The following is a 17,742-nucleotide window of genomic DNA, read 5'->3' as shown; positions in this document are numbered from 1 at the left end:
AGGCTCAAACACGTGTTTACTAATTTGATATACATTTGGTTTTGCGTATTAGTTGTGTTATATCAAGGATCGAGAGAGAACGTTATTTACGCGGGTTAGATTCGTGCTGGAAATTTTATTTTTTGGTAGTTTCTTTTTGTTATTATTTACTTTTTTGTTGTTATTATTATGTTTTTAATTTATTTTATAAATATATTTTATTTAACTCTTTTGATACATAGTATAAAAAAACTTTTTTGAATTTTTTTTTCGATTCCTTAGATAATTTAAAAAATTATACAAATTTATCGCAAAGTTTGCAAATAAAAATATAGCAATACTTAGGAGAGAAACCTGACACTACGATAATTCATCACCCAGAACCAAGTGAATAGAATCGTCCAAAATGTAATTTTTGCCTTAGGAAAAAAATCGCAAAATCACCATCAAATGCCACATGTGCTATAACCCAATATGCAAAGAACATTCATCGGCATTATGTCCAGATTGCATAACTAAGTATTCAAGTCTTCAAGATCAAAAATAATATATATTTTGTCATGTTATTTTTAAAGTTTTAGGCATATATCTAAAAAAAATATATTTTACTTTTAAAATATTTATTATTTTATTTTTCTGCTTTCGTTATATAAATAAAAGTTTTAAAGAATTTATTTATTATATATATACAACACTAAAATAAAAGAAATATAAAAAAAATAATAAATATTCAATATTTAAACTTAAAAACAGAAAAAACTGAGAGGCGGCTATTCGCTCAGGCGCGACCAACGGCGTATGCAACACTCGCGCGACCAACGGCGGGTTAATTTAAATATATTGTTTTGTCGATGGTTTTCGACTATGTTTAGGATATTTATATTTGAAATGCAATGTTGGTATTTATCTAGACATTTCAGTTTTTCCAGGGGGACAGAGGTTGGCTAGTCCATTTCCATTTCATTAAAATTCATAGTATTTCAATGACATGTTTAGAATCTACATCAAAAGCAATAAAATCAGCAGTGGAAACGATCGGTTATCTAGCGTTCATATTAAGACTTTTCTATATAAATATTACGACTTATATAATAAGTGAGAATTGAATGAAAGTAGCACATCTAAACCGAATGTTGACCAATAGACGCAAAAAACAATTATTACTTCTCAGAAGGCAAAAATCGACGTTAAAAGCAAAAAAATATACAAAAAAGTCAAATCTGTCTCGAAAGTATTTTTTACCAGATAGATTTTCGCCCCTGATTTAGAATCAGGGGCGTCATTTTAACTTTTCCAAAGGGAGCGGGAGGCTAGTTTTTTTAATAATTCGATTTTATTAATATTCATAGTATTTAATCAAACGATATGCATTTTTGCCCTACCCAAATGACGTCCCTGCTCAACATAGAACAACGTCATAATATTTTAAAATGTAATTTATAACTTGTAATATTATTTTTGGAATAACAATTTTAAAAACAAAAAAATTAAAATGGGATTGTGTATAGTTACCGTAACCAAGGATGAGCTAGACAATATAATGTAAAGCATGGGACCACGCAAAAGCCCTCGTTACGTCCAAAAAATAAATAGCACGCAATTATTTTTCGATGCATTGAAAGGATATTTCTTTGTTGCGAAACGGGCACGGAAAATAATACATCACCGGAAGACAAAAGGTGCCGTAAAGCACCGAAGGGATGTCCATTAAGCAAATGTCACTTTAAAGCCGTATATTTTGCTGGTTGAAAAAACGATTATCTGTTTGGTCGTTGGCATGGTTGTGATTCGTCAGAGAGCTTTGCAACCCTTGATACTTCAGGCTAGTCTTCATTGAGGAAAAGTCAGACACGGTCAGCTACGGCCCGAGACCAGATCCACTAAACTATCACCGCAGCAGAGAAACCAACCTCCACTACATTGTCGCTGCTACAACAACAAGACCTTCGAGAACCATTCACTGGACATCATCCCTCCGCCAGCTCCTCCACCGCAGCTCGGAGAATAACGAATAAATTATTACCAGATTCCATTAGCGTCTTTCCGGCTGCGAAGTCACACCCCTTATGGTTAAGAAACATTAAAGTTGATTATATATCTTAAATTTTGAGACACCATAGAGAGAAAAATTGTTTTTATTCTACCCAAAGTCACGTTTAAATCATACAATGAGAAAAATATTTGCAACGAATTAAGCACCAAAGTGGCACAACCTACTTTCGTCGTGTTTACTATTTTCGCGAAACGCTGAAATTGCGCAACAAAGCCTCCTGAAAAAGCACATTTCAAAACACGCAACGGACGCGTGCCGCGCCGTCGTTACGAAGTTGTTGCGAGATAACCGAACGCAGCTTCTCATAAACAACCAGTGCACAATGTATAAAATATGTGCGACAAACGAAGCAAGTGACATTGATTAAAAGTGCACGGACGCGGAAGGGAAACTGACCTCATCGACAGCATCCATATATCCATCAGAACGTTTTAAAATAGAACGCTAACATACGTACACTGCTATTATACACATTGCATACGTACTTGATAGTTAGCATATAAGTTAACGATACAAATAAACAACAGTTTTATTTCTGAAAATGTTGAAATCAACGCACTATGCCGTGCGATAGTGCGGTACATATATTTACACAAAAATACGTTTCGCAACGAGGCACAGCCGTATCTCAACAGTGCCGATAAAAATCAAACAGATAAAACCTATAAAAAGATCCATCTGGATAAAACCAGATACGTTTCGCGAGCGAACGCGCTCCGAACCTAAGTCGTTTGATTCGATCTTTTGGTGATGATGCATTGCAAATAATTAGCAATGCGAACGTTACTCATAGCAGGATATGCGACGACAACCTTTAAAAATCTTATCTACCGCACATGTTTGCGTCGGCGCCTTTCAGTCTGCTCATATATATATACGCGTTGTTTTTTTAACTAAGACTAGGCGTTATCTCGATCTACGTAATGTCGCGCGAAGGGCGATTCGCGCACCGGTCGTAAACGTGATGAGTGTGTAAATAGTTCGCCACTTACCGAAATGCGGGATCGAACCGGTTCAATCGGGAATCGATCGTTAGTACAATATTGCCTACGTTCACGAGCGGCGGGCGTGATGGACGTTCGCGACCTCTCTCCTCTTTGGAATCGAGATAAATATAGACGACATTTATGTATTCATTTATGGAATCGGAAATAGACGAGAGATCGGTCTCTAGAATATTTTTATAGAGTATACGGTAAACATAACGCGCGCGCCTAGGAACTGAATCAATATGGAACGTTTTATGATAAATACCTAATATCGCTGATGGTATTGTAAACTTTCCATGTATGTGAGGTTATTTTATTATTGTTATTATTCGCGAATCATAAAATAAAAGGGGTGAGGAATAAGTCACTCTGAAAATACACGAGAAAGATAATGAGTCATGCGCTCAAACGCTCTACAAAATATTTACTTTATAAAAACATGTTATAAACATTCATAATGGCAAAGATTAGATAGTGGAAGCACATGCTATTTTTTAAGTATAATTTACGTGAATGTTCAGTGGTAGGTTAACTTTTTGAGAACAAATTTGATTTTTGCCGAAGTCAGCAAACTTTTGAGACAGAGGATTCAAATAAGTTAGAATTAATTGTTACTGTGATCAGCAGGCCATAAAAATATTAACGATTTTTTTATATTACAGTGGTACATTGGTTTTCGTCGGCGTACGCGTCAAATTGAATTTCATTATAAAATTATATTTTTGTTTAAAGAAATATATTTACCGGTGAAAATGTATTCGGATTTAATTTTACTGAGACGCCAGTAATCAACAACAATAATGAAATTTTTGCTGTGTTGAAATCTACAGCGATAGCGTTAAAAACGTCACAAATTGCAAATTAACTAATTTTTACAGATTGATATCCAAATAAAGTTTCAATCTTGTCACAAACTCATTTTTCCACGTAGAGCGAAAATTTTATTTTTAACTACCTTTTGAATTCACTGAAACCTCGTGAAAACTTGACATAAAATAAAACGTTTTAAAGAAAAATTATGCCGCACAACGTAATTTTTTGTATATTTTACTAATAATTTTCCAGTTTAACTTTTTTAGGTTTCTGTTTTATTGATATAATATTAACTCTAGATCAGAAATCTAGGTAAATTACCTTAAATTGGATAGAAAAAAAAAACAGGGGGTAATGAAGGCTCATTAATCATCTTCGAACAAAACTTGAGTGTAAAAATTTGAAAAAATCTTTTGACTTGTGTTTTAGAGACTAGATAGTAATAAGTGATTTTTTGGTTGAAAAAATCCTGAAGGGTTTGAATGGGCTTTTTTGAACTTGAACTTTAACAATCAAGCACGCGTTGAATTTCAGAATAAGGCAAAACTGTCGTTTTTCGAGATAAAGAATAATTAAATAATGCTGTTACTGTTTGCAACAACTATATTATGGATTGTATATTCAAATTGCTTTGAAAACGAAACAATATCACTTTTCTATAACCTAACGTTCGTATTTAATTTTACTTTATTACTAATATTTTTCAATGAAATCGCCCACAAAGTTCCGGTTAAATTTTATCATAATTTTAGAGTGGGAGTAATAATTATAATATTGTAAGTTGCATACAAATATATTTTGTTGTATCAAAGTAAATAAAAAAATATGTATAATCTCAAAACTTCGATATCATTTTTTTTTTTTAAAAAAAATCACGTTTCATTAATTGAAATATTTTTATAAATTACAATAAATATCAAATAGGTGTTATTAATATTTAACAAATAGTTTAAATAACAAGAATTTTGAGGCCGCTTAGTGCGAAGGTTAAAAACTACAATTTCATATGTAACGACCGGTCGCCAAGTGAGATAGCGACGTCTCTTGGAGCCACATTAAAATATAGAAAGTATTGGTTTATAGAAAGAATCGGTCGCCACATATTAAACAATAACCTCGAGCGCGATTTGACCACGAAGCGCAAAAGTAGTTTGATTTGAAGTACTGCTAAAGACAAACATAAGGCCATTATGGATAGAAAGTCCACTCTATGATTAATGGAATGTAAATCTAGAACTGACTAAAAAATCATAATAATATAAAGGGCAATAAGGCCGACATCATATCAGATGCTGCTTTTCTGGAAGCGTGCCAGAGGGAGAATCATGGGCGGTATATTTAAAAAAAAGCTGTATGGATGTGCCTTTATATTGATTATTTCCAGATATTTTTTGCGATTAATACGCCGTTACTGGTCGGAACCATTCGTAGCACAATCGATCAATCAAAAAAAAAAATTTTTTTTTGGTAACTGAAACCGCGGCGCTGAAGGCACGACCTTCGCCGGAGGTTGCCAAGGTTGCTGCTCTCTCGGACGGACAGATCGATCGACCGCACCGCAGATTTTCAGTCGTAAAACGACAATAGTACTACAAATCGCTCGTATGTAAAAAAAACAAAGCCGAGTTCGCACATACGCTATCGTACGATTTCGGGCGATCGACCGCACTGCGTCAAAGGGAAAATTGAAAAAAGGTACTCACCATGGCTTGCTCGATCTTGTTGTCTATGGCCACCGCGCTCGTGCCCGACGCGCTGAAAAACACAAAAAAACACCATGGTTAGTTGATTGTCGCGATGAAAGGAGAGAGACCGGATCGATCGAGGGCGGGGTAATACGCAGTATCCAGTACCGGGGGTAGAAGTAGTCGATGTACTTGGCCACGATCTCCCGCAGGAAATCGTGCTTGCTGCAGTGCAGCTGCATGTCCGGGCTCGCTAGCTTCGCGCTGGGTTCGAATCGATATCCCCGATGGGGCGGCGGTGCTGCCAGACCGGCCTGCATTTGAACGAGACGAAAGCGCGTCCGCTCGCTACCGAGAGTTGACCGCGACTGGCGCGCCGCCGCTCGCTTCGAACCGAAGCGCCCCCCTCCGGCCGCCGCCCGAAGGCATTGCACAATACGAGAGCGACGGCGCCACTTTTAGTTTTATTTTCATCAACGTGGATGCGCGAATTTGCATCGTGTGTGCTATTACACTATTTGTTTTAATTAAATAAAACCGATAAAAATTAATTCGATACGTAAAAAAGTTTCAACATGTTTTCGGCGATAGCTACAAGGAGCTGGTGCACATTTTTTATATATGTTTACAGCTATAATTTGTGTTATACACATTTTTGTATGTATGTACACGCATACTATAAATTAAAACTCTCATACGGTGAGCTCTGACGTCTATAAAATTTCCAGGGACGTCATTTGGGAGGGGGGGTGGGGGCAGGGGTCCGCCTTACACACAGAAAAATACTATGAATTTTAATGAAATCAAAATATTAAAAAAATCAACTTTTACGCCCTCCCATAGAAAAAGCTATAAAAGGAAGTCTCGATTTTTTCCAGAAAATGTTTTTACAAATAAAAATATAATTTATCTGGCATGTGCTAGTAAAATTATAATGTGTTTTTGAGGTATAGAGCTTTAAAATGAAATAAAATATTGGTAATGGCTTTATTGAAAGATAAGTTTATGCCATTAGTGTTAAATATAATTTCGGGCGGCTGGCTCGAATAAAGCGCAATCTGGAAATGCAATTTTCGACTAGCTATCGGGAATAACGCGGCGAATGTTGGCTTCCAAGTCGTCCACCGTCTCTGGTTTATCGGCGTAGCCTAGCGAATCTCTACAGAAAATAACCCAAAAGTGTTAAATCACGCGTTCTTGGAGGTCAATTCACAGGTACAATACGCGATATTATGAGCTCATCAAATGTTTACATTCAATAAATTTATTGTGGCGCGCACTATGTGGCATATTGCGCCGTTTTGTTGAAACCAAAGCTCTTCCACATTAATGCCGAACGAAAAAGTCGATAATCATGGATCTATAGCGCTCTCCATTGACCGTAACGTTCTGGCCGGCATCATTTTTTAAGAAATATGGACCAATGATTCCATAAGCCCATAAAGAAAGCACACTAGTGACTTTTTGTGGATGTAATAGCGTCTCAATAATGGTTTTCTTCACTCCAAATGCGGCAATTTTGATTTTTGACGTAGCCATTTAATCAAGAATGAGCCTTATCGTTAAGCAAAATTTTGTGGTGAAAATGATGATCAAAAGCATCTTATCCATTTAGATAAGATGTAAAAATTGAATCAAATGATATTTCTGATAAATGTGAACTGTGGGGCAAAAGTAGGATTGAATGATGATAATATGCGTGAATTGTATTATTTCAGTAAGGACTGGAACATACAATGTAAAGTACTGGTTGACTGAAATTTGGCTTGTCAGAATTAGGAAGTCATCCGAATAAAATGTTAGTGTAACAAATTGCAGACACAGCAAGACAAATTTGTCAAACCCTAGCCAAGTGTAGATTTACTAGACGTTTTTGAAGACATGCCTGAGACTTAGTCACATTTATTTTAATCAATCTTTTTTTCTTAATGTTTCATTGTGGTAATATTGAGTTCACTATTGCGCTTATCTGACCATTATACGTTGATTATAGATAAATTATTATGCATCATGATGCAGACAATGCAAATAAATAGCCGCATAAAATACATATTTTAGCCGCTTATTTGTTCAGAAATATACTATTTTAGAACAGATACGCATTTTGCGTACATATAATGATGTTTTTATCATCTGGCGAAACAATACGTATAAAAAAAAATATTTTCTATATATGCTTTACATCCAATTATTCACTTCTACCTGGATAAAAAAAAACAATATTGCCAACATTTCCCGACCAATTTTCACTATAGAAAACTATTGACATTCGCGCAAAACTTTGTGGTTTGCAATTTACAACGTTTCACTATACAAGAGGTCGGTAAACCTTCAAAACAGAAGAGCCAAATATTAATATTACAACGATTTAGAATCGATTTACAGTGGAGGTTAGTGACCTTCACAGCCTCTTTGGCCAATTTTTACCAGCAGCCAGTATTTTTTTATGATGTATACATATAGCGCTCTAAAAATGAGTATATTTTGAAATTATTCCATTTTGGTTAACCTAATTTAAATTTAATGTCAAAATGTGTAATGAAAAAATAATTTAAAGTCATTTAAATTAAGAAAGAGCTTGCTGCCATTGCGACTCTAAAACCGATATTTAGCAGAAAAAGCGTATTAACAAGAAAAAAGAAAAATTTAATTTATAAACAGCTAATTAGACAAGAAATAAAACACATTTGCAAAGGATTGAGTAACACCAGTAATTACATTTTTCATTCAAAGTAAGACGATAAAAATAATATATAACACCCTTATCACCCTTTCACAGTTTTTGCGCGCCATTTCGAAATTAATTAATATGTGAGGGCACCTATTCATACTATATTTTTAAAAATATTATGGTTCATTAAATTAAAGTGATTCAATCTTAAATTATATTAAATAACCATATTATTAGACGCAAATATTAATGGTACCTTTAGGCACCCAATGAGTACTGGCGATTTTATTGATAACTTCTATACAAGTCATCCGCGGTGAAAGGGTTAAAGAACATAATCATGCCTAAAGTACCATAAAAATATTAGACAAGACCATATTAATCAGCGAGTACATTAAGAGCGAACTTAAATTAAGGTATAAACATGCCAAAACACATCTTGCTTTATAGACAGCAATTCATTTTTTTAATTAGTAGATAGTTATAAGTAGTCTTAAGCTCAATAATTTATTTATTTAACTGTGTTTTTATTACTACAGTGAAATCTCTTTGTAACGAATACCGAAATAACGAAATTCCGAGTATAACGAATCTTTAATTTGTACCCGAAAAACTTTCATACAAAATCTTTTCATTGTAACGAAGACTAATCTCAGTATAACGAAATATTTTGATCCGAATTTAATAATGACGTTACAACTTGACACAATATTTCTCCGAATTCAGTTTGTCGTTGATGTGTTCACAAGCGACATTCAGTGTTTCGCCGACAATCAAACTTTTTTTATAAAATATATTTTTAACAAATTTTATTGTGTTCATTACAGTATCCTTAAAATGGACAAAAAACGATCTGTCATAATTGTAAGATGTTATTTTAATGCTGTAGTAGTATTATAATTAAAAATAAAATACAAATATATCATCTACCTTGCATTCAATATAACGAAATTTTTTCTTTGGTCCCATGAGCTTCGCTATACTGAGATGTCACTGTATTAGTCAAATTATATATTTTTTATTTGCTAAAATAGTTAATTTATATATTTCTAATATTAAAATTAATGTTTACATAAAAAAATATAATAAATTATGATGGTGTTTGTTTGGCAGCATAACGAAAAATATATATTATATGTTGTTGACCCGATTTAATGAATAAGTCTGAATAAAAAGGCAGTTATGTGACATCGTTATCTCCCCAAACATATCAAAACAAAATGGAAATAGTACAGTACAAGATTAAAAATCAGAATCAACACTTCCCCGAAGAAAATGTGCACACTCATGAACGTGGGAGTACAATATTTTATCAATATAATGTTGCAGTATTCCGCCAGAAATATTATTCATAGTAGGAGAAAGAGATAGCGCTTTAAATTCGAAAGCGGGAAATTGCCCTTGGAAGTGACACTGAACACCGTTGCAGATATCGACAAACTTGACCAGCTACCACCACACAGCCTTGACCCAAGTGAGGAACGAAGGACGTGTTCACGCGTGTATGAGTTTCCCCGCTGTTTCCCAGGGTATACAACTTATTGTGAAACATAAACCGCAAAAAGGAAATAGATATTTTCATAAATAAAAAAGTACCTGAATGAATAATTTGTGAATCACGGAACGTGCGGTTTTTTTAATTATGGTAAAAATTTACGAAAGTTTGTAATTTACGGAACTAGACATGAGTCATGGCATGAATGTGTTTTATATATGGTCTCATTATTGTTCATTAGATAACCAACATATTGAAGTTGTCAATAATGGGATTCAAATTTCAATCACGTACACACATTGGATTATGCTTGTGATAAAAAGTATATATAACTTGTTATTTTCTGATGATTCAATACTTAGTATAAAATATGAATAATGAAAACAGTTAATTGAATTGTTTTTATTGACAAAGCCAATGTAAAGTAAACACGTATTTATATATATACATACAATATAATAGAGATTCACTAGGTGGTCAATATGATCTTAGCACGCTTAGATGCGAAATTTTGATAATCTTCGTTTTAATCTAAATTTTCCATTTTGTATCTATTATATGAATGGACGATAATCTATGAAAAGATATATCATCGACTCCTTGCCTCAATGTATGATAGGTTGTATCTTGATGTCCTCTCTTTCTGCATCGTCGCAGTTCTGTTTATGGCATTTGATAAGATAGGATTATATTTCTTCATGGCACAAACGAAGCCTTCTCAAAGATAGCAATGACGTTGTATAATATAAACAGAAATAAAAATATCGACATCTGACTAGTTCATAAACATAAATATGCATTATATGCAAAACTAATGTTTAGTTTTTATGAAACTGATTTATGTACATAACATAATAACGTACATAAATTTTAACTACTGGACATCATTGTAACTCATATATACACATTATAGAAAGGACATTTCAATGTTAAATAATAATTAGATTGAAGACGAAGTGATGAAAATATACACGAAGAGAATACTTAGTCCTCTGTACAGCTGTGGCCAATTGAAAGTTTATAAACAATATTATTAAAATGTATTATTTTTGCCATCGAGCTTGTTCTGTGAGTACATTAAAACTTTCACTAAATTAATCCTCTATCTATAGATTACACAATTCAAAGAGTTAATGGGAATCACATCATTAACATGGCCAGGAAACAGCCCCAATCTGAACCCAACTGAAAATTTATAGGCAATCATAAAACAACAACTAAGAAAAAAACGTTTCAAAAATTTAGCCGAGTTGAAAAAACATATCATGGAAGTGTGGGAAGAGGAGATCGATCTTAAAATAATGTAAAATCTGTATTTATCTATGCCAGACAGAATACAAGAATTTATTAAAAATAAAGGTGAAATTACATTAAAATAATTTTGTTAATATGTTATAAAAGTGTTTTATTTACAAGCTTCTAATTTTTAAATGTCCTCGATGAATAGAACAAAAAAAGGTCACGCGCACGTGTTGAGTTGGAGGCTCGCCATTATGCACTTGCTGGGGCGACGAAAAAAAACCTTTCCCAGAATTGGCCACAGCAGTATATAAAGTCGACAATTCGAATGCAGAGAAACAAGAGTATTCCCATTATAATCATTAGCCTGTGTTATATTATATTTCGCCCCTACGTTCACTATTAACCAGCCCCCGATAAGATAAATGCACATTCAGATAGGAAATGTAAACAAATTTAAACACACATGCACGTTTATCGCACAGTAAACAAACTGTTCGGAAACGCAAAGGTGGGTTATTTGCGGTTTCGGCTTTGTTTATTGCTTCGCAGCGAAGGTGTCGGTCTCTTGCCCAAAATAATTTTCCACAGTTCGATAGCGGTTAGCGTTTAATTACTTTTTGGCGTATTGTACGCATTCGAGCACATAGTGCCTGTGTAAAACTAAAACTATGTATTACCGTCGATTGACGCAATCGTTAAACAATTAGTTTTCGATACGGTTCAGCGTCGCATGTGAATATATGGATCCATATATAGATTTATTTATGTAGGCATGCTAGCACGATTTGAATGATTGCGCACGTGCCGCGCGACTGGACAGTAAATACAGTATCTATCCATAGAATCAGTGTCACTTGCTTCTTGACGTTCTTGCTCTATTCAATTTATTGTTTCACTTTTAACCAATATATTTTTTAAGCAAAAAATGAAAACCGTCTATTAGCATAATTGCCAAAAGAGAACAAAACCAAAAAGCAATCGTAGGAAATTACGATTAACGTTTATAAACCAAAAGCGATTTACAGTCATGGTTTGGGATTCTGTCACGGACTCTCAAAAAAAAAAAACTTTTGATTTTCTATTGAAAAAAATTGTCTAAAATTAACCCAACTCTATCAATAGAAATACTCGCAGCGCTGAAATCAAAAATTTATGTAAGAATAAATAAACAGCTTATTTTATTGGTTTAATAATTTTAAGTTTAATTGGTTTAATAAAACTATTTTCGAATAAAATATAATAATGTAGTATAAAATATATCAGATATTTGTAAAATAAATTATTTGTAGTATAAAATATCAGATAATATTTTAATAACGAAAAAAGTTTGTTAGAACGACTATTTTTATTTAGATAGTTCAAAATCGAATACTAATAATATTGGGACGATCATTCATATGACGTTCATTCATAGGACGATCATTCATATGAAAAATGTAATAAGACGAAATAAATTTAAGATTTAACAACTAACCGGAGAACGGACTCAAAATCTAATATTTTTTATTAAACTCTTTACACACAATTAAGTCAACATCAACGGAAAGCGAGCGAGCAAGTCACTATTTATTTTTATAATGAATTTATTACTGTTTTGTGTATATATAAATTGAATTGCGTTTTTTGTAGTTGTTATAAATAATAATATAATATAACAAAAAATATGCATTTTAATTTTATTTTTAATAAATCAATATGTATGCTTTTTACACATTTATGTACATATAAATATTTAGAAAAAAATAAATTCGCTATGATTTTACCGATAAGCAAAAAGGGACTTTTTTTGTGTCTTTTCCGCACTTTAGAATCACTAGTCGTGGTTCTAGTTAATAAGACATTAACTTTTATCAATGAACCTCAGTCTACTAAATTCGATATAATAAGCAATTTTGTAGTCTAACATAGAGAAGATAGTACTAGGCGCACAATTATATGTTTAAAGGTAATATGAACTATCGTTGGTGCATCCATCTTGTATAAAATAACTAGCTTTATTTACTCTGCTTTGCCCGGGATAGATTCATTGTATCGTGAAATTAATTTCTACTACTTTTGCATTTGAAAGGTATTTGAGGTGATATTCGATTAATGATTAAAAAGATTATTCAGTGTAAGGCAGAGCCTAATTTTTCTATGTCCACTTGTTGCCTCTTTGCTGTCGTTGAAATGCAGCTAGAATGACATTTGCAAATGTCACGTCACAGACAGACAAAAATACATACACATGTATTTTTTTGTTTTTTAGTATAGATTTTGTGAAAGAAAAGAACATAAGAAGGGCTAAGCATGGAGGAAATTCACGAATCATACGCAATGAAATAAAAACGTGCAGGTAAATTAAAACATGAGAGGGTAGGCTTAGCTGTGGAAGTAGAATTATATTTAACCAAATATTCGTTTATACTATCTCGAATGAAATTTGAAAAAATATTAGTATGAAACCATTTGTAAACTTTGGCAACACAGGTAGAGCCGCTCCAAAAGAGATGGTCCTTTATGCGCCTGTAATTTGTTTCGAAATGCGAGACAATGAGACGCTTCTTCTCAACAAAAATACGTTTTTTCGTCTTCGAAAATCATTTCTGTATAGAATATTTATCGGCGGTCTCTACTATGATCGAAATTCGCAGAATTCGTTCGTTGAACGAAACAAAATGTTGGAAATGCCCATCCTTTATTATCGTTTGCCGATCATCGCAAAAATCATGTTCGCCATCAAACCATAATAATCAGAAAAATGAAATTTTAGTTTAAATTTATTATTTTTTATCTGTTAACGAATTAAGGGTCAAATCATAACAATAATATGTTACAGCAACTTCGGAAGAAATACAAATAAATAAAAAATCTGTAATGTGTGCTGTTCCAAACAGGATAACGCTCCAACACATTAGCAGCATTTGCAGTGATTTAAAACCGGATTTGATAGCTCTACCATTTCCGACCTTTAAATGGTAACAATTTTCGTCCACCGAAGAAGTTATATAACACTTAAATAGATACTGAGTTTGGCTACAGAAACTAAATTTGGTAATATACAATGGTGTGATAAAATAATTGGATCAGACATTATTTTTCATATTCTTGTAATTTCTACACACTTTTATGTAATTAAAAAAAGGAAAAACAATATTTTTACACAAACAATTTATTTTTGCACTGAGCAGTTGTATACAATGGATTTAAGAACCGCTCAACAATTTTCTATTTTATTAATATCAGGTGAATTACCTGGTCAAGGTAAACTTATATAATATTTTTGCTTAATCAAGTAATTATTTATTGATTTTGATGTGTGGCAGCGAGCTGTATCTTGCATAAATATAGTTTTTGTCAATAAAATATGGATAAAAATATCTAGCCTAAACATTCATCGTTCCTCGAACAAAATAAAGGGGACCGGCACCCTTGCCGCTAGTAACAGACCATAACATCACTGAACTTGAATATATACTATTGTTTGTACTTCTCCGAAGGTCGCCTATGCACATAATCGCATTGTTCGGTCAACGTGCGCATGATTGACTCGTCGGAAAAACAAACAAACAAAAAATTACCGTAATTTGTAGCGTGAATTAAAAGATCATTTTAAAACATAATTTAAAGACATACTTTTTTCCAGTCTAATCACGGTGTTGCTTGACCCATTCGAAACGTTTTTTTCATCGCGTTTGTTATTTGTGGCATTTTCACTACGGGGCTGCCTTTAACATTCAACCTCGCGTAATTGACGTTGTCAAGTTCTCTCAGATATTTCGATTCCTTCATAATTTAAAATAGCTGTTACACTTTCATTTCGCAATGCAATAGAAATAATTTGTATGTCCATCCGAGGGTTGTTCGCGTTTACGTCCACATATGTTGCTGTTCAAGCTCTAACATTTTTTTATTCTCAACACTGATTGATGAGAAACGTTGATTTTTTGGTCAATTTCTCAATAAGTATGAGTTTCTTCATCAAGACTTCAGCAGATATTTTTTTTTTTGAGCCATTTTATAAATATCACTACTTTACTCAAAAAAATATTATTGAATAATATCGAATTAATCCACACAAATTACCATAAGTGATTAGAAAATCCCAGATCCCCAAATTGCTGCACACTGAATAGTCTTTTTTGTTCAATATGTACCTGTATTGTATCTCCAACTTGTTGGGTGTACATATATTCATTATTGTTTTGTTAAAAATCTTCGCTTACTAGTGTGAAATGTTGGAGTGGTCCAATTATTTTGTCACATCACTTTATATGTTCGTTGAAATTTCGGGTTACGATGAATACTGATCAAAATGGTCGGTCAAAAATCGACAAAGCAATTTAGAATTACCTTTAGACATTGTATTCTGTATAAAGATACATTATCACGTCAATAAGAAAGTTCGTCAAAACAAACAATAATAACATTTTACGCGCGTGACCCCTCAGATCAACTGTTTATCTCGCTGGCCAAACGGATCGACGGCCAAAAATTGACGCCATATCGAGAATCGATGTATTCGAGCATCGCGCGCACGTACATACGTCGAATTATATAATCGACTCTGCGTTTGGCAAGTGGCTTGCGAAACGACCGGCGGACTAGAATGAAAAAGAATCGCGATAATTTCACGCACGAACGGCAAAGGTTCGCCGTGCGCCGCTCGTTCATATCGCTCGACAATTGTTGCGTGACGTCACGCGTGTCCTAAGCGTACTCAATTGGGCGAGAGACATACACGCGCGTATTTGCATGTCGTCGAGTGGGCGGGTTGTTCAAGGCGAAAACTGTTTATAAGTGTTTAAAAAATAAGTCACTCACTGACACCAGGAATTGCGCCGAGTTTGGCGGGAAGAAGCGTCTGGCGCTGGGGTCTTTGGTGTTTGTGTTTTTAAGGCTAGTGTTCCGTAGCTGGAGGCTTTTTTCAGACAGCTAGCGGAGAGCTGGGCGTCTTCTTTGAGCCTTTTGGGTCGCTGGCGCTTGGGCGGTTTTGAGGGCGGAAGGCTGAGCAGGTTGACCCTGCCGCGGATGTTGGTGACGTGCAAGACGTTGAGGGCCGGTTGCGATAGGCTCTTGTAAACGCTGGCGTCTTCGCCCGAGGAGAGATCGCTGGTGTCCTCGTCGGTCTTGACCGTCGCCGCCCTCTCCTTCTGGATCTGGGCGTTTATGGTCGCGAATTGGACCAAGCTGGGGGTCGAGCCTCTGCGTCGCAGGTGAGCCGGGACGTTAGCGGTAGAGCGGTCCATGTCGTGCGAAGGAAAAACGGACAGAGACTGAGGCCGTCCGCGATCGAATCGAATCAATTCGACCACTTAGAGCCCGGCGCCTGACTGTCAAAACGAACGAACACGCTAATTTGTCGCTTCGGTCGTTATCTACGCGCGTATCGTAGGCGCGATAGGTTCAATTGTCATAGAAACCGAACGGTCGCATCGGCGACGATCGACTGGCGCGCAATAGACGCCCGAGTATCGATGCAATGATTATTAGATCGGGATCGAATTTCATCCGCGATCTGCAGTGGCAGCTGTCAATCAACTGAGACATATAAATCAATTGAGACGATACTCATTCTCCATATAAAGCTTTAAAGTGGAAAGCATACGACAGTAGAAAATATAAGAGTAAACAATAAGATTGAGCTCCTCACAACTAGATACAACCGTTGCTCCACGATGGCGCGATTTGGTTTACCTCATGTTCAACATCTTGTTCATGTTGGTGTGCAGATTGGTGCGGAGGTCGCGCCGCGAGTAGTTCTGACCCGGGGTCGCGCGCTTGGCGATGATCAACCTAAAGTCTGCCATCGCGGGAGATGCAACGCGCGCGATTATCAAGCGCAACCGGGTGCGACTGACGGGAGACGAACGCAAAGGTGAATCGTGCCAAAAGCGCGAGCATTAGGAAACGTACCCGATGAAGTTTTTGATGAAGCAGTAGACGGCGACGAGGGCGGCGTCGGTGAGGCCCAGGTCCGGCTTGATAGGCGGCAGGGCGGGGGCGGAGGGCTCGACGCCCGCCGCCCTTCTGCAGTTGGCCGCCGCGCTCATCGGGGGTCTCTCACAAAGGAGCGTCGCTCTCCCTTGTCAGAGACCTCTGGCATGGCGGGCAGCGGGCTCAGCCCCGTCCGCCGAGGCAGAGCGGCCTGGGTCGCGAACGACGGCGCATGCTACTGACGGGACTCCGTCGAAATATCGACCGGTGCGACGCGCCTGCGCCCTACAACTCTAGCAGCAGGAACGCGAGATAGGCGACGAGCGCGAGCCACGGACACACCACGTACGCGCACACCGGCATACCGGCGGACACTGCCGGCCTTATCGCGGAGCGCGAGCTTTCGGCGAGAGCGGGAGGGGAAAACGACGCTTATCGACGCAGGGAGGGGGCGCGATCTAGCCGAAAAGCGCGATCAAAACAACCCCTAAACAGGATTGCGCATTGACTTTATATTGCACAATCGCGCGCTATGTTTTATAGCATTTATCCCTACACAAACGCTTTCAACCCTTTGAGCGGTATTGCCGTACATGTACGGCAGGCATGTCAAACACGCGGGCCGCCAGCTACTGTGACATATTGGAATTTTTTTTAAAATTTAAAAAAATAATAATTACTTTGATATAAATAATTCGGTTAAAATTTAGCATTAGTAACACTAATCAAATGATTGACCGTGACAGCAACTCAATGGTGCAATTAAAAATATACATCGATTCCGTTAAAATAAAAATATTTGTATTAATAATTATTTTTCTACCATATTTTATTTCTTGTATTGTTTATAAGTTATATTAATTATTCAATAAATAATAATAATTAATTAAAGGTATAAT

General features: G+C 35.6%; 2 protein-coding genes across 5 annotated transcripts in view; both read right to left on the bottom strand.

The window, feature by feature from the left end:
* LOC148228875 (uncharacterized) overlaps nucleotides 1–17,742 on the bottom strand; it is a 113,135-nt gene that overhangs the window by 4,447 nt on the left and 90,946 nt on the right. For all 4 annotated transcript variants that reach the window (XM_088200758.1, XM_088200760.1, XM_088200759.1 and 1 more), the window contains one exon: nucleotides 5,538–5,589. In XM_088200758.1, coding sequence (XP_088056884.1) covers nucleotides 5,538–5,589 — 52 coding nt within the window. The remainder of the gene's footprint in view (nucleotides 1–5,537; nucleotides 5,590–17,742) is intronic.
* Nucleotides 12,602–17,705, bottom strand: LOC148228878 (uncharacterized). Its single transcript, XM_088200771.1, has 2 exons — nucleotides 15,095–17,705; nucleotides 12,602–15,063 (listed from the first exon to the last, which is right to left on the bottom strand). Exon 1 carries the CDS (start codon nucleotides 16,153–16,155, stop codon nucleotides 15,727–15,729), a length of 429 nt encoding a protein of 142 aa, XP_088056897.1. The 5' UTR covers nucleotides 16,156–17,705; the 3' UTR covers nucleotides 12,602–15,063; nucleotides 15,095–15,726.

The sequence above is a fragment of the Plectrocnemia conspersa genome, unplaced genomic scaffold, assembly GCF_051122295.1.
Source record: "Plectrocnemia conspersa isolate PC_06_02 unplaced genomic scaffold, ASM5112229v1 ptg000012l, whole genome shotgun sequence".
Classification (NCBI taxonomy): Eukaryota; Metazoa; Arthropoda; class Insecta; order Trichoptera; family Polycentropodidae; genus Plectrocnemia; species Plectrocnemia conspersa.
The sequence above is the reverse complement of the archived record's forward strand: the minus strand, read 5'-3'. Positions and strand labels throughout refer to the sequence as shown.